Source organism: Tetrao urogallus (genome assembly GCF_951394365.1).
Source record: "Tetrao urogallus genome assembly, chromosome: 4".
NCBI classification, from domain to species: domain Eukaryota; kingdom Metazoa; phylum Chordata; class Aves; order Galliformes; family Phasianidae; genus Tetrao; species Tetrao urogallus.
The window spans coordinates 24,356,854-24,378,064 of record NC_136817.1 but is presented as its reverse complement, the minus strand read 5'-3'; the positions used below and the strand labels follow the sequence as shown (position 1 = coordinate 24,378,064).

At 34.0% G+C, this 21,211-nt stretch overlaps 1 protein-coding gene across 1 annotated transcript in view; it reads left to right on the top strand.

Moving 5' to 3' along the window:
• The window catches only part of GPM6A (glycoprotein M6A), a gene marked incomplete at both ends in the record, with an annotated part of 91,527 nt that extends 71,712 nt beyond the window's left edge, over positions 1-19,815 (top strand). Inside the window, 5 exons of the mRNA XM_079534512.1 lie at positions 5,178-5,334; positions 13,046-13,199; positions 14,672-14,748; positions 15,963-16,028; positions 19,663-19,815. Of these exons, the coding sequence (XP_079390638.1) occupies positions 5,178-5,334; positions 13,046-13,199; positions 14,672-14,748; positions 15,963-16,028; positions 19,663-19,815 (607 nt within the window). The remainder of the gene's footprint in view (positions 1-5,177; positions 5,335-13,045; positions 13,200-14,671; positions 14,749-15,962; positions 16,029-19,662) is intronic.
• Positions 19,816-21,211: the final 1,396 nt, after the last annotated feature.

Here is a 21,211-nt window from a genome sequence, read left to right as displayed (position 1 = left end):
CCTGGAACTTGACTTCTGCAGACCCCATACGAAACTTCTTGCTTACAAATAGCCCTCTGCACCTTGTTTATCTAAAACAAACAACAACGACAGCAAAAACAACCACAAAACAAACACTGCAAAACTGAGATCTTGAGATAGATTGAGAGATCAGAAAGCTTTCTCAGTCTCTTAGCAACCTCTGAGGACCTGTCTCTCAGGGGGTGAAAGAATCATCATAAAGGCGTTCAGCATTGATTATTTCCTTGTGATGAGAAAACAAAATATGAAGAGAAAAACAAAACAGCAAAGCTGATCTTAACCAATGGAGATGATTACGTTCATTATTCTATGCCAGTTATAAAGAAATTATAATTGTAAATGAGAAATTTTACTGTGATAATCTAACTAGCTTTGTATTTGATGGTGTTGTATTTTTCTTTGAATTTATCTTTTACTTATAGTATTATTATTTTTACTCTTGGGTATAGGTATAATTGCCTGAATTTAATTGCACACTGAGAATATGGGTATGGGCTGATGGCAATTATGTGCTATTCAACACCTGTAGTATCCAAATACATTATCTGCATTTGGAGAAGTTATGTTATAAATTCAGGAAGAGAAGTGTGAAGTAGAAATATGAAGCCTGAAAAACTGCTTCCACGTAAATACCTGGTATTCTGGTGGATCAGACCAACCCAAACCTCTGTGATATGTTCAGCATGAAATGAACACATCTAGATATAAAGGTTTCTGGGAAACATGACGATCACGTGTCACAGAGAAAAAATTGTTTGTTGCTACTATTGTAGTTGCTGTTGCTACTAATTGCAAATAATTGTCTGTAATGCAGTCATATTTTAGTGGAGTTGAATAAAAATATCCCTAGATGATATGCTGATTGTTCCAAAAGAATATTAATTAATTTTAATATATAAATATATAGATAGATATAAATACATATGTTGGTATGTCCTAGGTAAATGTCAGTCTTCAGCATTGAGGGTAGAAAGGTTACTGTGATTAGACTAGTACAGACTAGTTAAAATGCCTCAGAGTTCCTACAATTTGTAATTCCTTTTTGGAAGAGTTAAAAGGCCAAAGGTAAAAGTTCTTTTTGGTTTATCTGTTTGTGTGTTGTAAATACAGTTGTTATCACAGAGCAATACTGATTAACTCCAATGAAGCAACAAGTTCTTCAAGCCCAAAGCATTGTTACTTAAAGACACAGTATTTAACAGGAGCTAATTTTGAATATTGAAATACATTCAAAATAGGATACAATAGTTACCAGTCCAGTTGTCTGAAGGAGTTTCAAAGAATATTACTAGCTGTTTTATTAAAACTCTCTTCCCCAAATTGTGCTATAAATAGACATGATCATCCAGCAATTAATCTTATTGCTTGTTGATTTTTTTCTATCCTTGTATTTGCAAAACACCACAAAAATGCACAGCAGGGAATCTACAACTTTTATCTCACTCAATAAGAATATTTTCACTCACCTCTGACTTGTCTGCTGGCATTGTCTACTCTATACTCAGCTACAGCCTGTTAAGATGTTAGCACTGATGGCTTCCATCAGCAGCTTCAGCTAGTGAAAGAAAGTGTTTTCACTACAGCTATTTTAACATTCATATGGTTGGATAGAATCCAGATTCAGATTAATGAATTAGAAAGTATGCTTAATATGGAATGATTATTGTCCCAGCAGTAGACAAGTAAGTAAAAGATCAACTTGATTTAAATTACAAATTAAAAGATGACATGTTTGTGTTTGTTAGTATTTCAGAACACAGTGTAATGAGTAAATCAAGTCTGGACCCTACAGCAGCCTCTTCCAGACACAGATAATACGTGAAGTACATTTTAGATTATTCTGTTAAAAATAAAAATAAAAAAAGAAAATTTCTAATTTCAGGATGCTTCTCATTATTAAGTTATGTTTACATAATTCAACAGCTTATTCGATCCAGCAACCTACATTAATCTGTGAAGACGGCACTATCAGTTTGAATTTGTAATCTTGACTCGCTGTCTTTTAGCAGAAATGTTTCATGGCTGTGAATGTATTGTTATGTAATATCCTTAGGACTCCTGCGTTTAGTGAATAACTCTTTGAGATTTCTTATTGTTCCTCTCATTTGGACTAGCCTCAGCATTCACCTAATGTGTATCTTTCCAGTCCCATCAGAGGCACAGACTTTACCTTTTTAATTTTGTCTCTGCTTCCTTAGCTGCTTAGGCATCTCTTTCCACCCACTCCAGCCTGCACAAGTGTGAGCCCTGTTTGTCCTTCTGCTGTGCCCTTGTCCACCTTGCCCATTGGCTCCTGTTCATTGCTCCTTCTGCTATTCACTGTTACCTCCCTGGCTGCTCTGATGCTCTGTCTGCAGCATTTGAGACTTTACTGAAACACAGATGGCAATTAATCTCTCTGAGTTCATTCACGAAGAATTAAATTTTATTTTTAAAGGATGTCAATCTCTGTTTTATAAGGCCTATATTTTATTATCTATTATAATTTCATTGGAAGATCAAAGTTTATGTGAAATTTATAAATGCTGTAGAATATGCCAGTAATATCTTCTAAACTATGTGTGATTAAAGGGCAATGATTGTAATATATCTTGTTTAAATATAGTGTACCTAGTAGATATATTGCAATACAATTCTCTCTGATATCCTAAAAGGTAGTGAAATCATTGTTTCACTATTTTTACTTCTTACTCTCTGCATTATGCAAGATCCATCTCCTTGCATTGTCTGGCTATTTCATTTCATGTAGTCTGTCCAGCAGGAATTTTTCTATTTTCTGAGTGTGTGATGGGAGCATATGAGAAATACATATTTGGTTAGTATATATATATTATATGAATATATTATTTAGTATATATATTATATAAATATATATATTTGGTTACTGTTTATCTCTACGTATTTTTCTTGCAAAAAGAGTAATGAAAGCTATTCCTTTGGTTACACATAAGGCTGAGGGAAAAACAAAGATATGTTGGTACCCTACTTGATATGAGCAGCTCAGTGGGAGGCTCAGCACAGATGGTTTAAAGAGCTGTTGCAAGGGCTGAAATAGTCTCTGGACTTTCCAAAAGCCTTAATCCCTTCGGGGCAATGATAGCTTCTAATTTCTACAGCACTGAGCACACTGAGGTCTGTGAGGAGCTGCTGCTGGCGTAACTCCCACACTTCAGCCGCTGGCAGAGGTTGTCCTTTATAAGGTGTATAATGTAGGAGGGGCAGTGTATCCAATGGCATGATCACAAAGTTGTCTGTTGCCTACAATACATTTATTTTCATCACTAACGGCAAGATAGGCTCAAAAGATCATTTTCCTGTTAAAACAGTGTTACACTGAGTGAATTACTACAAAATTAGGAAGACGGTATTTTTACAGGATAATCAGTAATTATATCTATTAAAATAAATGTCATCTTTGCACTACCTAACATTGTCTACAGTGCTAGATTTATTTTACCATTGTGAACAGTTTATGTATCTCTTCCACACAAGTTTCCACTTGCATTATTTTTCACTTGGCTGTGAAATAAAGGATGATGTGGAAGGAAACAAAGAAGACTTTGTTTTTTGGATGTAAGAGAGAAAGTATATTCATTTTCATTCCCAGGACACTTCTGTCATTGCCCTGCAAAAAATGCTGCAACAAGCTTATTGCATTAATTTAGTACACATTCCATCCCTCACCCTCTCAGCTAGGTCATAAGTTTAGCTGAATTTTTATGAGAATAATGCAAGCTTAAAATAAAATCAGCGCTGCTGTTGACACACTGGTACATCTTAAACATCAGCTGTAGACTTGAATCTGACTTTGAGTTTCTTGAAAACCATTCAAATTCAAAGATAAGTTAATGGGCTGTTGAGCCTTGTTATTGTCAACTGTGAATTGAGAGTTCATTTTGGGGTGACAATTAAAAGTGTGAACCCAAAGAAATGTTACTAAATGTTTCTTTTCATAATAATAGAGGTATCAATATTGGTGTCTTGAGAGATTTTCAGTGTGGATAGCTGTTCAGTGCGTGTCAAAATTCATCTTGTAGCTCCTCGTGGCACCCTGATTTATTTTTCATCCTACTCCCTAATGAGCTGTTTTATCTTGACCTGGACTTACTAACTGACTGGAACTTACTAACACCTGAAACCTATACATAACCTTCTAAAAAGTCACACAACCTGCCAAATTACATCAATGAATTGAAAGTTCACTGTGGTTAGTTTTTCAGAGAGGTTCAAGTATAAGACAATGAAACTTGATGATTCAAGGTAATGATCATGAGAAGTCTACGCTTGGAAAGAAACTTAGGGCAGAGAAATCCTTCTGAGCATCTCTTCAGAAACCTTTCTCATGAGAACATTTAGGAGACAGTATCTCCTTGCCAGCACTATTTGTTTGCAGAGAGTGCTGGGCAGGCCAACCACAGCACAGCCCATTAAATCTTTTTGATCACTTCAGTCTTATGGGGTCTGCATGTTACACTGCAAACTATTGTTTGATTTCTTGACTTTTGGGTTTATAAAATGATGTCTTTAAACTCCACTATAGAAAATCTCTGGATGATCTGTCTTTGATGCTTTTGTTTGAGAAGCATATCTTTCTGGTTTGAAGTTAGAGATCTCTTCTGAAGATCTTGCTATTTTGTGTCAGACAGTTTGATCATTGAGGAATAAGCAGAAAAATAATAGTGAGGAGATGATAACAGTGACTGATATTGCAACTTGAGAACTACTTGCATATGTAGATTTATTGAAGATTATAACAAAATACATCATCACTAATGAAGTGAAACCTCAGTGTTAGGTGCAATGTGTTACTCAGGGGATATGTAACCTTTTTCTGTTTTTTTCTTTGCCACTTTATTTAGATGAAAAATGAAATGAATTAGATGTGATTTTCAAATTTTTCTGACAAATTGAGCTCTCTTACCTGCACGATTCAATGTTTAGTCTTTCTTTCAATTAAATGAGCCAATATTTTTATATTGATGTTGTTTTATTCAGAAGTTCACTCTTGCACTCAGCTTCAGCTGGTATAGTGTATCAACACTTAAGCTGACTCCAGAGTTGAAACTTTGATGCTGAATCTAATTATCTCACCATGAAATTTCAGAGTCAGCTTTAAATAGTTATGAGGATAAGTAACTTTTGCTCTTCCTCTACAGGATTGACATCTTCAAGTATGTGATATATGGTGTAGCAGCTGCATTCTTTGTATATGGCATTTTGCTGATGGTGGAGGGATTCTTTACAACTGGTGCCATCAAAGATCTCTATGGAGATTTCAAAATCACCACTTGTGGCAGATGTGTCAGTGCCTGGGTAAGTGGATAAGATTTTGTAGTTTTAATACAATTTGTGTGTTTGTAATGCATTGTGATGTTTTTATTACTTTTTTCTTTAATATTTTCTGATATTTCAGTGAATCCTAGCAAAGTATAATAGGCTGTTTGAAATGCTCTCCATGTCAGTTAATTGCAAAATAACTAGGAAGAAATTAATTCTACCATCTGAGTGGGAAAGCTTATTCTCTCAGCAAAATAAGCTCTTTGACCAAAAAGGCCAAAAGATTATAATGCCTTCAGCTGCACTAGGCAATAAATACTTTTCTTACTATTTTCACAGGCACTTAGAAATCTTACCCATTCCAGCTTGGGACAAGCTGACTTCTCTCATCAGGTTTTGTTTTGTTTCATTTTTGAACAAGAAGCAGTCCATTATTTATTCCTACGTTATCTCTGGTTTGAAGAGCCAATTCACTTATTACCCTGGAAAAGATAGATTAAGAGAAATCTGATTTATTTAAGGGACTTAATCAGAGGTTTCTCATAGTGAAATTGCTGACTTTTTGGGGCTGGGATTATTTTAAGGTTGGTGGGCAGGCCTGTTCCAAACCAATTAAATAACTACATATTTTGTTATTTGACTCTTCTGGATGTCAGGTGAGAGGTCTGGACATTTATTAAATTGGAATACAGATTAGGAACAAGTATAGGCTTGTCATATCTCCCTGTCATACTAGTAGCTATTAAAATGAATACTTTGAAAATCCTGACACTTAATAGTAAACGTGTACACAGGTTATCTACACACTAGAAATTAGGAAACACAGAATATATTGCAATTCCTACGCAGATGTAACATGCTCCACAGTAATGCTACTTTTTCATCTTTTTTATATTGGTTGTTCCAATCGAAAGTCATTGTGTGATCTTAGCACTTTGGCTGCGAATAGTTTAAGTCACTAACATTATCTTCTGTATGTTTAGTGCTAAGGAACCTTGTATTTTAATGAGTGAAAGGGATTTTTCTGCTTTTGAAAATTGTATTAGTTACCTGAATACCTATGTTCTGTCTTACTCATGATTCTCAAGTTCTTAAAGTAAAACTTGAAATGTCCAAAGCATTTACCAATTTATTATTATTATTATTATTATTATTATTATTATTATTTTGCAAGGAAAATCATGAAAGCTTCACAAATGCCTTGAAAAAATACATCTGAGGGGTGTGAACTTGTCATTTCATCTTGTCCTTACTGTAGCAGTTATTTCAGAGACAGCAAAGCTGTATCATAATGACATTTGATTCTTTGTGTGAAACAAGGAACAGAGAGAAAGATGTATTTATAAGTCTAAACTGCCTTAATCCAATGTTCCATACAGAAAGCATTTAACAAAATTCCTATCCTGATATATGCTAAATGGTGAATTCCTTAAACAGTTTATCTACTGACAAGAAAAGTGATCAAGATGAGTTTCATATGGTGCTCTGACCTTTCAGATTGCATAGTTCTTAGAATAATTAATTGTTGTTCCAAATGACCTAGAAGCTAGCAAAGAAATCTTAGCAGTTTGGCCAGTTGACCATAGTTTCTGCAGTTTCAGAAAGGTAATACTTCTCAGAAGTCTGGATGGTCACATGTTTAGAATCTACCATAAGATTAATAGCCAAATCACTGGCTTTTACTGAAAATCCAAATCTCTTGATTCAGACTCAAGTTTATGTGTTTCACAAACATCACTGAAAAGAGATAGAAAGGGAGGAGGAAAGGTTTGAGAGTAAGTATACGCATTTTGAGGCAAAGAACTTCCAAATTTCAAATGGTCAATGAGAAAGAGACATTTTGAAAACACCAGCGTGTTAGAAAAAATAAATAAATTTTTAAAAATCCTATCTGGAAGATTTTAAAATTAGATGAAAAACTCTGTTGGTGTTAAATACCAGATAAGATTTAAAGACTTTTGTCTTGCCTAAAAAACATGTGGAATACTGAGCGTCAAAGGTGTTATGCAGCCTAATGCTACAAAACCACCAACATCATAAAGAAAATTCAGAAATAAAATATGGGGTATGGTTGGTTTACAAGAAAGTATCAGATGAACTTTAAAATCTTCAGGGAAAACCTATTCATCTGTCATTATAAAGATGTATTCTTCAAACTGAGTGTCTCATAGCTAGTGGATTTCAAAATATCAATTTTTCTTTTTTTAAATTTTTTCTATTTAACTTCAAAATATTGATTAATTAATCTTTATAATGTATTTGTAATGCAGCTGTGAAAATCTTCTCCCCTACCGCTGCCAATAAATTAATTTCACAGTAAATCAGAAAGTTAAACAGTTGTTTTATAGGCTGCTAATTATATTTCAGTTTGTCAGATATCACATATAGAATATCAGCCTTGAAAGGCACATCTAAAGGAATTTTAGAAAAATATACATTTAAATGAAAAGAGAACAGTAATGATGATCATTGCTTTTAATTTTAACAAGATGAGTTTTTCATCCTTTTAAACTATCCATAAAAGTTAAATGTTAGAAAAAAAAAAAATTTAAAAAAAAAAAAAAAAAATCAGTTCCTTAAAAAGAATGCTTCAAAAGTTTAAATTTCAAGGATTTCATCATTCTCTGGTAACAGTTTTTAAGAATCGAGAGAATGTCTCCTTGGCTAGTATTTAGTGTGTAAATGAATGGCAATTAGGCAAACTTGAGAAGTTATTTTGACTGTTACAGTCTGTCCTGGTAGTAAGAGAAATTTGGACCAATATTGTAATATTATTGGCTTTCTTTTTCTCTTGAAGCAGTTGATTTGAACGCCAGCCAAGAAGAATTAACCACAGAACAGTAATAATATAGCATGAAATGTATCCATGTTTCAACAAGAGTCTTGGAGCTGTGCCTAGGCATATAACATGTCAGAGAGAGACAGGATGAACATGTTTTGTAGAGGCAATAATAAAGACCAACAAGTTAGTGCTAGGAGTAGTGAGTGCAATATTCTAGACCAAGCAGAAAAGTCTTTACAAGCGTGTATTTTCTTTGATTTATAGCAAATTTAGTAGTAATGTATGAACATCAGACTCTTTCTTCCAGCAGTGTTGTTTGTAAAACAAGAGAGGTTGAAAAATGTATGTTTCATCATGTACTTCTGTCCAGGAGTGGGGCATGAGGCATGAATGTAGGAGATGCTAGTTAGAACAGATCAGAGAATGTAAGAGGAGTCCCTTAGGTTGTGATCTATTTAAATGTCCTTCTTTTATTATATTTATATTTCAAACTGGGTGTAAAAAGAGAAAATGAGGATGGCTAGGATGACAAAGGATGATTTGCAACCACTTAAGCATTGATATATCTGTGAGTTTAAAGATATCTGTACGGTGAGGTTATATTAGCATTGAAATAAGGTCTATAGGTAGTCAAATTCAAATGTGGTGTTGTAGAGACAGAACATTTTAGGAAGATGTTGAAATCTTCCTGTTCATCCTTCCGAGTTGCTACCAAAAACTGCGATGATAATTTCTGAGTCTGGGAAGAAGTTTGGAAGGAATGCCTTAGATTGCCAAGCTGAAAATAAAAAACAAAATATTAAGTATGTGTCACAGTAGATAATAAATGTAAATTAGGTATAAACAGTGCAAAGTGTACTTTTCATAACTCTGTGGTAAAGCTTATGTCAGGGAGTTCATATAAAACAAGAATATGAGTGCTTTGAAACAGATGAGATTACATGGCACCATGAGCTTTTTAAGAGTTAAGTATATTTTCAGGCACTTCTGATTTTACTGCTATATTTGTATATATGTAATAGGTAGCAGAAATTTCTTCATGCAATAAAATGACTAGAGTAACAGTTGGAGTTCACTATTTCCATTTCAATTCGTCTCTTTGTAGTAACAGAACTTTTAAACATGACTTTGCAGTCTGTCTCCATGGTGACTGAAGTAGTCATAAAATGTTGTTTTAAGAGTATTAAAATATTTATAACAAAACTAAAATAAGAACATTATTAGACAGTCAATCAAAGTGCTTTTCATGGGACCAGTATCCATATGTTTTAAAAAGAAAGCAGTAATTGAAATCTTGATCTTATTAAAACAGATAGAGTTTGGTAATGTTTTCAATGGAAACAGGATTTTACCCAGTTGTGACTGCCATAAAAGCTGTTCTGCCATATATGTGTTATTTTAGAATGTACAGTGAAATTTCTGCTTCCTGATGCTGATCTGTGAAACAGATTTTATCATAAAAGCCTTCCAAAAGGGTTGGTGGCTTGATTACTTTGATGCATCATGATTCAAGACAGCCCTTGTTGCCAATGAAAAGCTTGTAAAATCTGGCACCAAGGTATTACCAGTCACAGAGCAAGAACTTGGTGCAAGAACTTAACTGCTACATAGATTAAATATCTGTTTCGAAACTATGATCTAGTTAAATGAATTTCTCCATCACTTCCACTTTGTTTTGTATGTTTGCCTTCTTACAGAGACAATTGAGATGACCAGAGAACCACATCATCATTATCAGTGCAATGCACAGAGTAGTAAAGAACAAACTGTGGTACCTCTTTAAGATGTTGTACTGCTATTTCATAAATCTTTGGCTTGTCATATAGCAGAATGCTACTTCAAAGCAGAATGATCCCTTTGAATCTCTGGAGACTAAGTTCTGAATTTAATTCCTGCAGTGAACAGGCTCCTTAAGCATTTCTTACAAGCCGTGTGCAGCAGAGGATAGACTGTCATAGCATAGGAAGTTATTTTTAAAAATACTTTAGTCCTTCATCTATGGTTTTCAAACAAATATGTTTGCATTTTCACCCCATAATAAAAGGAATTTGTAACATTTCCTTTTGCCAGAAACTAATAATTTGTTGAGCAAGGTTAACTTTTTCGTTTTTACTGCCCCTAGGGTGGAAATTGTTGTCATGTCCAGATTACAAAGCTTGCCTCACAGATGTCAGTGATGGCATCTTCCAGGGATAACTGTTAATTACCATGATTTCACACGATTTTTTTGCATTTCAGTTATTCTGTGAGATGAAGGAAATTTATCTATCTTTTCCTTGTGCTTAGTGTATTATGACAAAAATTTGAGCACATAATTGACCACTGGCTCCTCAGTCAAAGCTGGCAGGAAAAAAAAAAGAAATTCTTCTTTTTTCTAAATTATTTCTTAAAATTAAATCAGCATTTGATTCCCTTTTTCTGCGCCACTAAAACAAGTAGTCATGTCTTCAAAAGAGAATCCCTTCCACAAACAAGTGGACGTTTCTCTCTGAGTTAATAGCTCCTATGACTCCCAGCCTTCATCTGACAGAATTCTGCTGCTCTTATTCTATGCCCCAGGCAGAGGCAGGCTGTTTTTTGTGGGTTTTTTTTTTTTTTATTAGAGGCTAACGAGCTCTGTTTTTTCCTCTTTGCTATGCCGATGCTTTGTGTTATCTCAGCACAGATTTTTAAGCAGGCTTCCTGTTCTTTGCTACAGAGAGATCCACTCCTCCTACAGATCAAAAAATTCACAAATACTAAACAAATATTGTAATGCTCATACTAAGGCTGATCATTTTCCTCCCTGTCCTCTCTGTCATATTATTATACAGTACTACACCGAGCACTATGCTAAATGTTTAAAATGTTGATTAGTTCATAAGATATGGAAGGAGGCTCAAAAAGTACGGCTGCAGATATAGCTGTGTTTGGCACACTCATAGGATATATACTAAGGAAGCTGTCCTTACCTTTAACATGCTTCAAAAAAACAGTGATCTATAGAATATAAAATAGTAAATGGAGACTTTTAAGGCTGTTCTGAGAACACACAGAGAACATTCTTCCCTATTGGTTGTTTCTGCTTTACAAAAGCTGCGTGTAACTCTTTAGCATGATAATAAATGAGGATCAGACATAGCATGTTAATTGGGAATTCATAGTCCTTAAGTGAGTCTACATTTCCAAGTAATTTTCTGAGTAGTTATTTGTAAATAAATGCCCAAGGTTCAAACAGATGTTGCCTCATCAGCTTTAAGACTGTAAGATAGAACAAAGAAATAATGTTTCTCTTCATTGTTCCACTTTACCTTATTGTTTCTTGAATCCTTCTGATAATTATTTTTAGAGCTATAAATTCTCCAGCTTTTCAAAATACTGCTGAAAGACTCATCTACCAAGGGACAATCAGGAAAATCAATCTGACTTAAATTTTAAACTGGATTAATTAAGCTACATTAAATCTTATGTAAATACACTTGCTCAGAAGCAAAATGGCTTTTATTAAATATTATTTGGAAGTAAGTTAAGGTAAATCAAATTACAGTCTCTTTAATATGGCTTGAGAATGTCCATCCTATACCAGCAAAGTAATAAAACTATCTCACCTGAAATTCAAAGCTAGTTTCTGCTTGGGCTTATTTTTCCTGAACAGGTACATGTGGACAAGCTATGCCTGGAGCAATTTTCAGTACCGTTTACAACCCTTTATATCTGATATTATTTGATTTCAAGAACTAAAAATTGTATTTTTATTAGGCTTTTTCCTTTATGACCTCATATATGAGATCTTTCATTAGAATAACTAGAAAATTAAATTTTCCCTTTATTTACTCTTTAAAGTTTAATTTTAAGCACTCTGTGGACTAGCTTATTCTGCTTTCAAAAATAGGTCTTATTTTTTATTCTCAGATTCCATGTTGTTGGACTTTTTTGGTTTTTTTTTGTTTTGTTTTTGGGTTGTTTTTTTTTTTTGCTGTGGTAAGCAGCTCAAAAAATGTCAGTGTGCTGAATATTTTTTTGTTTCAGCAGTGTGTTTAGATCCATCAACCTTTCTGAAACCATCAAATCTTGAGACTGTTTGGATTCAACATTTAGAGGTTGACTTTCTTCCACATTTAGCAGGGTAGCATCTTCATATCCTTTCCACGGCATAAAATGAAAAGTTTACTGATGAATGTCTTCTAGTTGTCTGAGGTGGAATGCTTATTTATTTATTTATTTTCTATTTATGCTTTGTGCCAGTATAACTACCAGCCCTGGAGGCAAATAGAGTTCAATGCTTCCTACAGGCGTATTGCTATACAAGTAACAAATGCCACACTCTCGAGGCTCAGGGCTAAAAAAGGAAATGTGTTGACCCTTTGGGAAATGTGTTACAAAACATGTAGTTTAATTCCTTGCTAACAGAGGTAAGCACCCTAGTTTGTCCACAGTGATGAATTCCCTTGTATTTCTTTTGATCTCAGGTTTCTTTAAATGTAATAACAAAATGACAGATAGATGGTCTCATTCAGTACCAGTGAAATTTTGCAGTAGCTACGGATTAGTTTTTTTTTTTAAGACCTGGATTTTAATAGCAAAAGCAAGCACAGCATATAGTATTACACTGTATATGTATTATTGTGAACAATAGTAGTAAAACCGGTCAGTGTTGCCTCTTGTTTTAACTAAAGATTAGTGGCGATGGGGGAGAGGTAGAGATATTCTTCTAAAAGTGTGCAGCTCTGTCAGTACTTCAGGTGGGATGCTTTGCAACGATCACAGACCCAAGAGTGACAGAAATGTGTGGAGTAAGCTTGCATTTCTGAAAGTGTAACTGCTCTGTTTTTCTAATGAGACCAAAACCATAATACTAACAAAGAAAGAGACAAAAGCAATCAGAAATCCTCTTTCTCTCACTCCCTCTCTCTTCTCATTCTCTTTTTTTTGCGTTTGAGTATCAGTTAAATTCTGACTTACTTGTTTTTCCCTCTTTTACTACAGTTTATTATGCTGACATACATCTTTATGTTGGCTTGGCTTGGAGTTACAGCCTTCACTTCTCTGCCTGTTTACATGTACTTCAATCTGTGGACCATTTGCCGAAATGCCACCTTAGTGGATGGAACTAATCTCTGCTTGGATCTTCGTCAGTATGGTATGTGAGTGAGGAATACTAAATACAGCAAGCTTTCACAACAGAAAATATCATGTTGCTTTGTTTCCAAGTATCTGAATGTTTCCAACCAATGTTTCAAAAAAGAAAACCAAACCTGTTTCTATGCTATTACCTACAAGTCAAGGCAGTTTATCAGAGATTTGCTGCATTATTAGGTCTGGTGAAGGTGAAGAGCAATACAAATAGGAACTTTCTAAGAGGCTTCTGGAGAAAGAATCTGGGGCTACAGGATGAGCTGTGGAGTTTTAAAAAACGTGGAAATATTTTTGTTTTTTGAAGGGTGGAGAATTTAGACATAAAGTGGTTTGGAATTTTACAGAAGTCTGAGAATTCTTGGATTTGATATTGATTCCTTTCTTTCATAAGACTGATTTGAGACTAGATACTCTGCACTCTGTGGTTTCTCAGCCCACAGAGCCTTGGGTAATCTTATTCCTCTTGGACACTTCTGTGAGTCTTATTCCTTTGTCTCCTTAGCCAAATATAAACATGTAGTGTGTTTTTAATTGATGTCTTAAGATAGAAAAAATGCTGCACTGCATCGGAGTGAATATATTGAATATTTAACTTAACCTGAAACAAAATACTTCACCTTATTGTTTTCAGGGGTGATCTATTAAAAAAAAAAAAAAAAATTCCCCCCCCAGCATGATAGGCGAGTTGAAAAGACAGTTATCTGTACAGATCTCACCAAAGTATTCATTCTTCTTTCTCTTAGCTTTTCTTTTGCTCATATTTATTTTGTTCATACTTATTTTTCATTCTTATTTTTATTTAAAATCTGCATACAGCACTAGCATGTAAAATGTATATTCTGTGAATACATCTGTTTCCTATAAATTCTGTTTTAAAACTATTTGTTTCTAATAAGAAAGAACATTACTGGTTTTCATGATAAATGATTTATAGGGATTTTCTTCAAGCTGTCTTTGATTTAGTTTAGACTTCAACATTAGCTGAAGCAAGCAGCATAAATTCTGGTTATTCTTGCTGATAGAAACTATTATTACAATCAAATATGTGTTTGAGTAATACTTGGTTATAAGTTTCGGAAGAAGCTTTGTACCACCAGGTCAACACATCTGAATACAATATACAGCACAGTTCTCAACATGAGGGTAGAGAATATTTATGAATATCCAGCATGATATGTTACACACTGGTTGCAAATTATTTCCTAATGTTTCAATTATTGTGCTGATTAAGATGTAGAATAAAGACTTTTTTTTTAATGGCACAAAAATGATTGCCCACGTGCTTCCTAGTAGAATTTTTACTAAGATGATGTGTTTGGTTTTTTGAGGACTGAAATTAGGAAAAAATGATTTTGTTATTAACTAGATTTCTATGTAGGAGGCAAAAATTGGTATTTCTTAGCTTTCCTGGCACACATGAAGTAGACTGCTATGGACTAGGAGAACTAAATAGTGTGAATGTTTTTTCTGCTCTAGGTATTGTAACAATTGGAGAGGAAAAGAAGGTTTGTACCACATCAGAAAGTTTCATCAAGATGTGCGACTCGAATGAGGTGAGTAAGTGTGATGATATTTTGTCAAATCCATGAGTAACTGGTGTGTGTGTTTTTTCTTCTTACTCTTTATGTTCTGATTTTAGCTAGAGTGATAAAATGGTGTGGAAAGTGGAAAATACAATAATCAAGTACTTTTCCTGCTTTTTTTACCAATACTGCATTTAGCCACTGAATCTTCTCTGGCCATTATTTTTTTAAACATACTTGTATTTTGTTTTTGTTAAGAAATAAATAAGGTGCATGTGTTTTTGAATGCTAATGCACCTTGCTGCACAATGAAGAAGACTATATATATGATTACTGTTTGAAGATCTCAGTTGCTGTTGTGACAGGAGAATAATGTTTTCAAATGGATTAGACCAAATTTTGCAGCGGGTTAGGATAAATGCACCTCTTCTTATTTTTTTCTCAGGCAAAGACCACAACTTCAGTACAACTAAGATCTTTGGTTCTGTTTTTAAATGATAAAGGTAGAAAACAGGGCAAACAAAATGTATATCTAAAACTATAAGAGAATAAAATCTTGATCAATCTGAAGTCAGAGGGTGCTTCATTAAGTGTATCACATGGTCTTACTCTGCATAAATCTTCTAGAATGCAGTTACACAATCACCCTTCATTATATCAAAAAGCATTGAAGAAAATGCAACCTTTGCTGTACAGTCAGTATGGTGAGTGTAAACCAGATCACTGATCTGAAAAACAGATGCAGTCATTTAGTTTGGGATAGAGTGGGGAAGATAGCTTGGATTACTTAAGTTTGTTTATATTATATCACTGTAAACAAATTTTATTGGCAAAATTTGGAGGAAAATCTGCAAATGAGTATATGAAAAGCTACAGCTGGCAGAGGGAAACAAATTCTTAAGCTCTCTCTGCCACTAGAGAAACTAAAGTTTTGAAGAGCTAGTTAGGTAGTATCATAATGACTATCATAGAGAGTGTCACTGCAAACGTAAACTATTTTTTTGAGTCCTGTTAATTTTTAAATATTTGTTTTCATTTATTTATTTATTTTGTCCTTAATATGAGTATTGTAACAAAGTCACGTTGTAATTTCAATCTTTTGGTAAGAGGTATTAGCAATCACCAGTTTTGTAGAACAGTGGTACCAGGTTTGCAGTCTTTTGTTCTGCATTATTTAGGCTTTTTGTTCTGTTTCCATTTGGTATTAAATGCATAAAGATCCCTTTCTTTGTCCCTTTTTGCAGCTAAACATGACATTCCACTTGTTCATTGTGGCGCTCGCTGGAGCAGGAGCAGCAGTCATTGCTATGGTAAGCTGCCCAACACCATTTTATTTTATTTTATTTTATTCTATTCTATTTTATTCTATTCTATTTTTGTCATTTAAATCACTAATATGTTCTGATTGTTACTTATTCAGTTTGTGTGCCTATTGGTATAATATAATTCTGTAATTCAATACTACTACCTATATGTAAATTTAAATTTTATTGCTAGATTACCTTCTAAGTAGAGTGTCATGATTACTTTGAATAAGATACACCTTTGGGTACCTAATAGGAATTTTTATCATTTTATTGCTATATTCAGACAAGTGTAAGAATCTGTGTGTCTTTCTTATGACCCAAACAATATCTGTTTATGATCAATGCCTTTCTGGATATTCACAGGCTTACCATGCTGCTATCTTATGAACTACATCTATTTGTTTGCTCTGTGCATATATGTGAATATTTTAGTTTCTCTTTTAGGACATATTTTTATACTTTTGTACTTATTTTTACTTTTATAATAAAGATTACTTTCAATTTTTGCCAGTGAGAATGTTCCAAGGAATAAAAAGTGTGTGAGACAGTGCCCTGCTTTTCTGCCTTTTGCCTGCAGTGTCTGTCCAAATATCAAGATATTTTTAGAGTGGGGATTCTGTACTGTGTTCCCTGTACTGATGTATACTCTACTGAAACCCTGATAAAAATTGGTATAGAGAATGAAAAATGACTATTACTTGATAATGATGCATTCCCTCTGAGAATTTTTAGTGATGGTGTGTGCTTCACAATTGCAACTAGTATTTTGTCACTGAATTCTACAGCCATACTTTGTTTTTTTGTTTCTTTGTTTGCTCTCTTAGAATCACTTTTGTGATTCTATTGTTGCAGAGCAGTGGTTGTACTAAGGCAAGGGCATTTCAGCTTCTCATACTGGCCTGCCTGTGAGGAATTGGAGATATGCAAAGAACTGGGAGGGGGCAGAACCAGCTGACCCCGTATGGTGTCGTGTAAAACAATAACATTGGAGGAGCTGGGCAGGGGGATTGAGCTTTTCTTCTTTTTTTAGCTTCTTTTTTTTTTTTTTTTCCTTTTTTTTTTTCTTTTCTCTTTTTAAACTGCCTTTATCTGAGCATATGAGTTTCTTTTTTTCTTTTTTTTTCCTTCATTTCTCTCCCCAACCATCTCGGGGGTGTGACTGACCAGCTGTTTGATGCTTAGATGCTAAACCACAAAAAGGAGGTTCTGTACTTTCTGTACTTTCTGTCGAAATGCCTCATACAGGACGAAGAAAGATCCTGTGCTCCAAATTAGAAGGTGTTGACAGTAGGCTAGGGTATCAAAAACGTTGCATAGGGGTAATTTAAGTCACTGGAGAATCAACATCCTTCTTCATGTGTGCAAAAAGAATCAGAACAATGCTAAGTTGAAGTTACTCTAGTGTCTTTGTACGAATCCATTGTAGTAGCAAAACTCTACATTTGTGAAATTTAGTTCTTCTTAACAGAAAAATGAGATCAAAATATTAGTCTTTTACAAAGGAGAAAGCTTATGAATTCATTGCAGGTTGAAAACATTTATTAGACATTTACTTTAAAACAGAGTAGTTCATCTGACTGAAGTAGTAAGCATTTTGTATTTTTACCATTCAGTAATAACGCTATTTTATCCATGAAGTTGTTGTTTTCAATTGAAATAGTTGAAATAGTTAAAATCACCTCTTTTAAATGACATTTTGATCATTCCACTGATATGTTTCACTTCATCACTTCTGGAGATACACTTGCATGACCCAAATTAGTTGATATAAGTGTTGTGAAATTTTCCAGAGAAAGTAGTTTGCTTATACATGTCAGGACCATCTGTGAGTAAGTTATTTTTCATTAATCTGGATTAAAAACATATATGTAGTAGAGAAATGTAAGCATTTATTGCAAAAACAAGCAAAAAATTGTTAGAATTTGCAAAACCATGTGGTCACAAGTCATGTTTTTTCCATAGCTATTACTTTAATCTCTCTTTTGGTCTCAGGTTTGTACATGGATGTTGATTTTTGTTATTATTATTATTATTTTTTTTTTTTCAATTAATTAGCTGCCTGTTTAGTCTCCAAAAGGAAATGCACTCTGGGAATCAAAAAGTATGTAAATTAGTGTTGGAGCATAGAAAACTCATATACTCTCAGGATTTCATGGCAGGGAAAACTTATAGAGAAGGAAAACGTTAAACAAGAGTCAAGGAAATATGTAAGCAGGCTCGTTCCTGTAGCCAAATAGAATTGTGTTCTTTTGAAGGATGTTAGATGCAGGTAAGAGGAGAAAAGCAAGTTCTTCAGACTTCTACCCTGCTGAGATCGTGGAATGTCCCAGAAGGAAAGAAAAAAACAAAACAAACAAACAAAAAAGTCCGTTCCAAATTCTACAGATCTGAAAGGTCAAAATGTACTTTCTTCTTCGGAAGAAAATTAAGCAAGAATGTTTCATAGACGATGGAAAGACCCTGCACTATCTTGCATATGCCTGTAATTGAAACGTCCCGAGGCAAACTGAGGAAGCTGCCCTATTTCAATTCGAATAAGCCTTGACAGGGCCCCATTGGCTTCAGGCTATTCGGGTCAGGGAAGTGTGAAATGCAATTAGACAGCCACTTAAAGATGACCTCCTCCCTGTGTCAACGTTATCTGGGAACTTGGTGTGAAATTAAAAAAACAAAAACAAAACAGAACAAAAAAAAACAAACAGAGGTGATGGATTCTTTAACCAATATGTAATTATGTACCATAAACGTTTATTTGAGATTTTTTTCTTTATAGATGTAGTAGTTATTAGTAGTTATTCCAGGAAAGTCAACCTACTTACAGTGAGTGGACATGCAAGAGATTTCAACAGCTATGCCAGAACTTTGGTTCTGTAACTTTTTTAGAGAGAGAAGAGAGAAAAATTGGAGTTAAATGAATGCCCAACTGTGCACAATGTATCTTAAGAGTAGTTCGTCTGGCTTTTTGTACTTTTTAAAAGCCAAGTAAAATGCCACCTGAAAATGCAAGACTCTAGCATCATTGTGCAATGTTAACCAAATACTTTGTGTCAAGAAATCAGGGCCTACATGGTCCCATTTTCATCACATGATCTTCAGCAGTGAGGTTTTCTGGCTTGTGATTTAAAAAGGAAGTTGTAAGAACACTCAGATACTCTCTGCCTGTAGGATTCTCATCTGTCTACCTGCTCAGGTATAATTTTTGAGAGGTTCAAATTATATTTTTCAACTGAAATCATACTGTTCAAAGAATAGCAATGGTCTAATTGTCTGAGATGACAAAATGATTAGAACTTCCAGTCACACTCTTCGAATTTTGTCAAGAATTTTATAGTGGGGGAAGAAATAAATAAATAAAATTTAAAAAAAGGTAAGGCATTTAGTTAATCTGAATGGAGATTGTGGAAATTGGATATCATCATCTCTCATTTGATCTAGTAATCCCAGACCTGGATGCTACTCATGGTGCCAGCTTTTGGATTGATTGACTTTGATTTCTTTTTCCTGTGTATTAAATGATGACCAGTAAGTGTTCAAGAGTAACACAATTAACAACAAACTCAGCCCTGTAATTTCTGAAGTTTGAACATGAATTTGATTAGGTCTGTTGATGCTTAACTGCATGTTACTTCTCTTACAGGTCCATTATCTCATGGTCTTGTCTGCCAACTGGGCCTATGTGAAAGATGCCTGCAGAATGCAAAAATATGAGGATATTAAGTCAAAGGAGGAGCAAGAGCTTCATGACATTCATTCCACTCGCTCTAAAGAGCGGCTCAACGCTTACACATAAAAGAAACCTTGTTTTACTTTCTAACACGTGAATGCTTTGTCGTTTAACTCAAGGCCATCCAACCATTTCAAAAACAATTGAAAGTGCTTCTCACAAAAGATAGTTTGGGTGACTTACATATCACCCATGTGCAATTCTTGGTTGTCTAGCACTTGGTTTCTAAATTAGTTTTTACTTTTTGTGATCGTTCTCTACCACAGAGCTCCTATATAGCCTCTCCTGAATCCTTTTCAGCTAATTAGTTCCGCTAGATGAAAGATACTAAACTATTGTCAAATACAAATATGTGTTTGCTTTTTTTAATCACTTTGTATGTGTTATGCATAACACCTTTTGCATTGTTTCTTATATGTTTTTGAAAAAAAGGTAGCTTTTTATACTTTTTAGTTTTGAGTTCAATAACTACTTTAACTACAGGTATACTTCAAAGGGACCATTGTACATGATGTACAATATATAAAGAAAACACTGATGACTTTCCTTTATATTTGGAAATCTTGCCAGACGGACCCTCGTCAACTTGAACGAAGGTCCTAAGAACATTTTAAACGATCAAAGGTGCAATTTCTAAATTTGTAATAGTGGGTAAAAAAAAAAAAAAGGGAAAAAAAAAAGAAAAAAGAAAAAAGAAAAAAAAAAAAAGAAAAAAGTGCTTCTTATCTTTGTTAACATTGTATTATTATTGATGTTTTTAAAGAATATTCTCTTGTTCCAAGTTCCATGGGTGATAATTCCTGTTTGTATTGTGAGCATGCCGACCGTGGTGCTAACAATGCATGGACACTTGCCTTTTGAAGGAGTTCAATACCACGGTTACCTGTTAAAGAGTTATGGTATATAGACAATTGTTACTTAAGTGATATAGTTATCCATAGTTTTTTACAGAATGATCTCTCTTTAATTCAATGATGGTTATGCTAAATTGGAGTTGTTCATGTGATGATGTGAGAAATTACTGCTTAGCTACATTTATGAAAGTAATATATCAAAAATACAGTGATCGTAGGAATCAGAAGTCTTTTTACCTGCTTTAAAAATTTAAATGGATTGCACCTGTCTGAACTGTACAAGATATATTAAAGGAGACTTCCATAAATGTTGTAGCTTGGCTTCTAGCTTTCCTACTCATATTGGTTTACCTGTATTACGTTAAAGTTGGGTGAAAGACCACTACAGAGCTTATTATTTGAAAGTGTAGTAATATATTTGAACATTTATTTTGATAGGAAAATTTTATCAGAAAGATAAGTCATCTTAATTTGAAAGAATTTCCTGTATCAAAAACAAAAGCAACCAACCAACCAAACAAACAAAAAACCCTACTTAAACTAAGTCAGTTTTATCAGACCAAATTTGATGGATTTTTTTTAATTAATTAATTTTTTTTTTTTTTTGC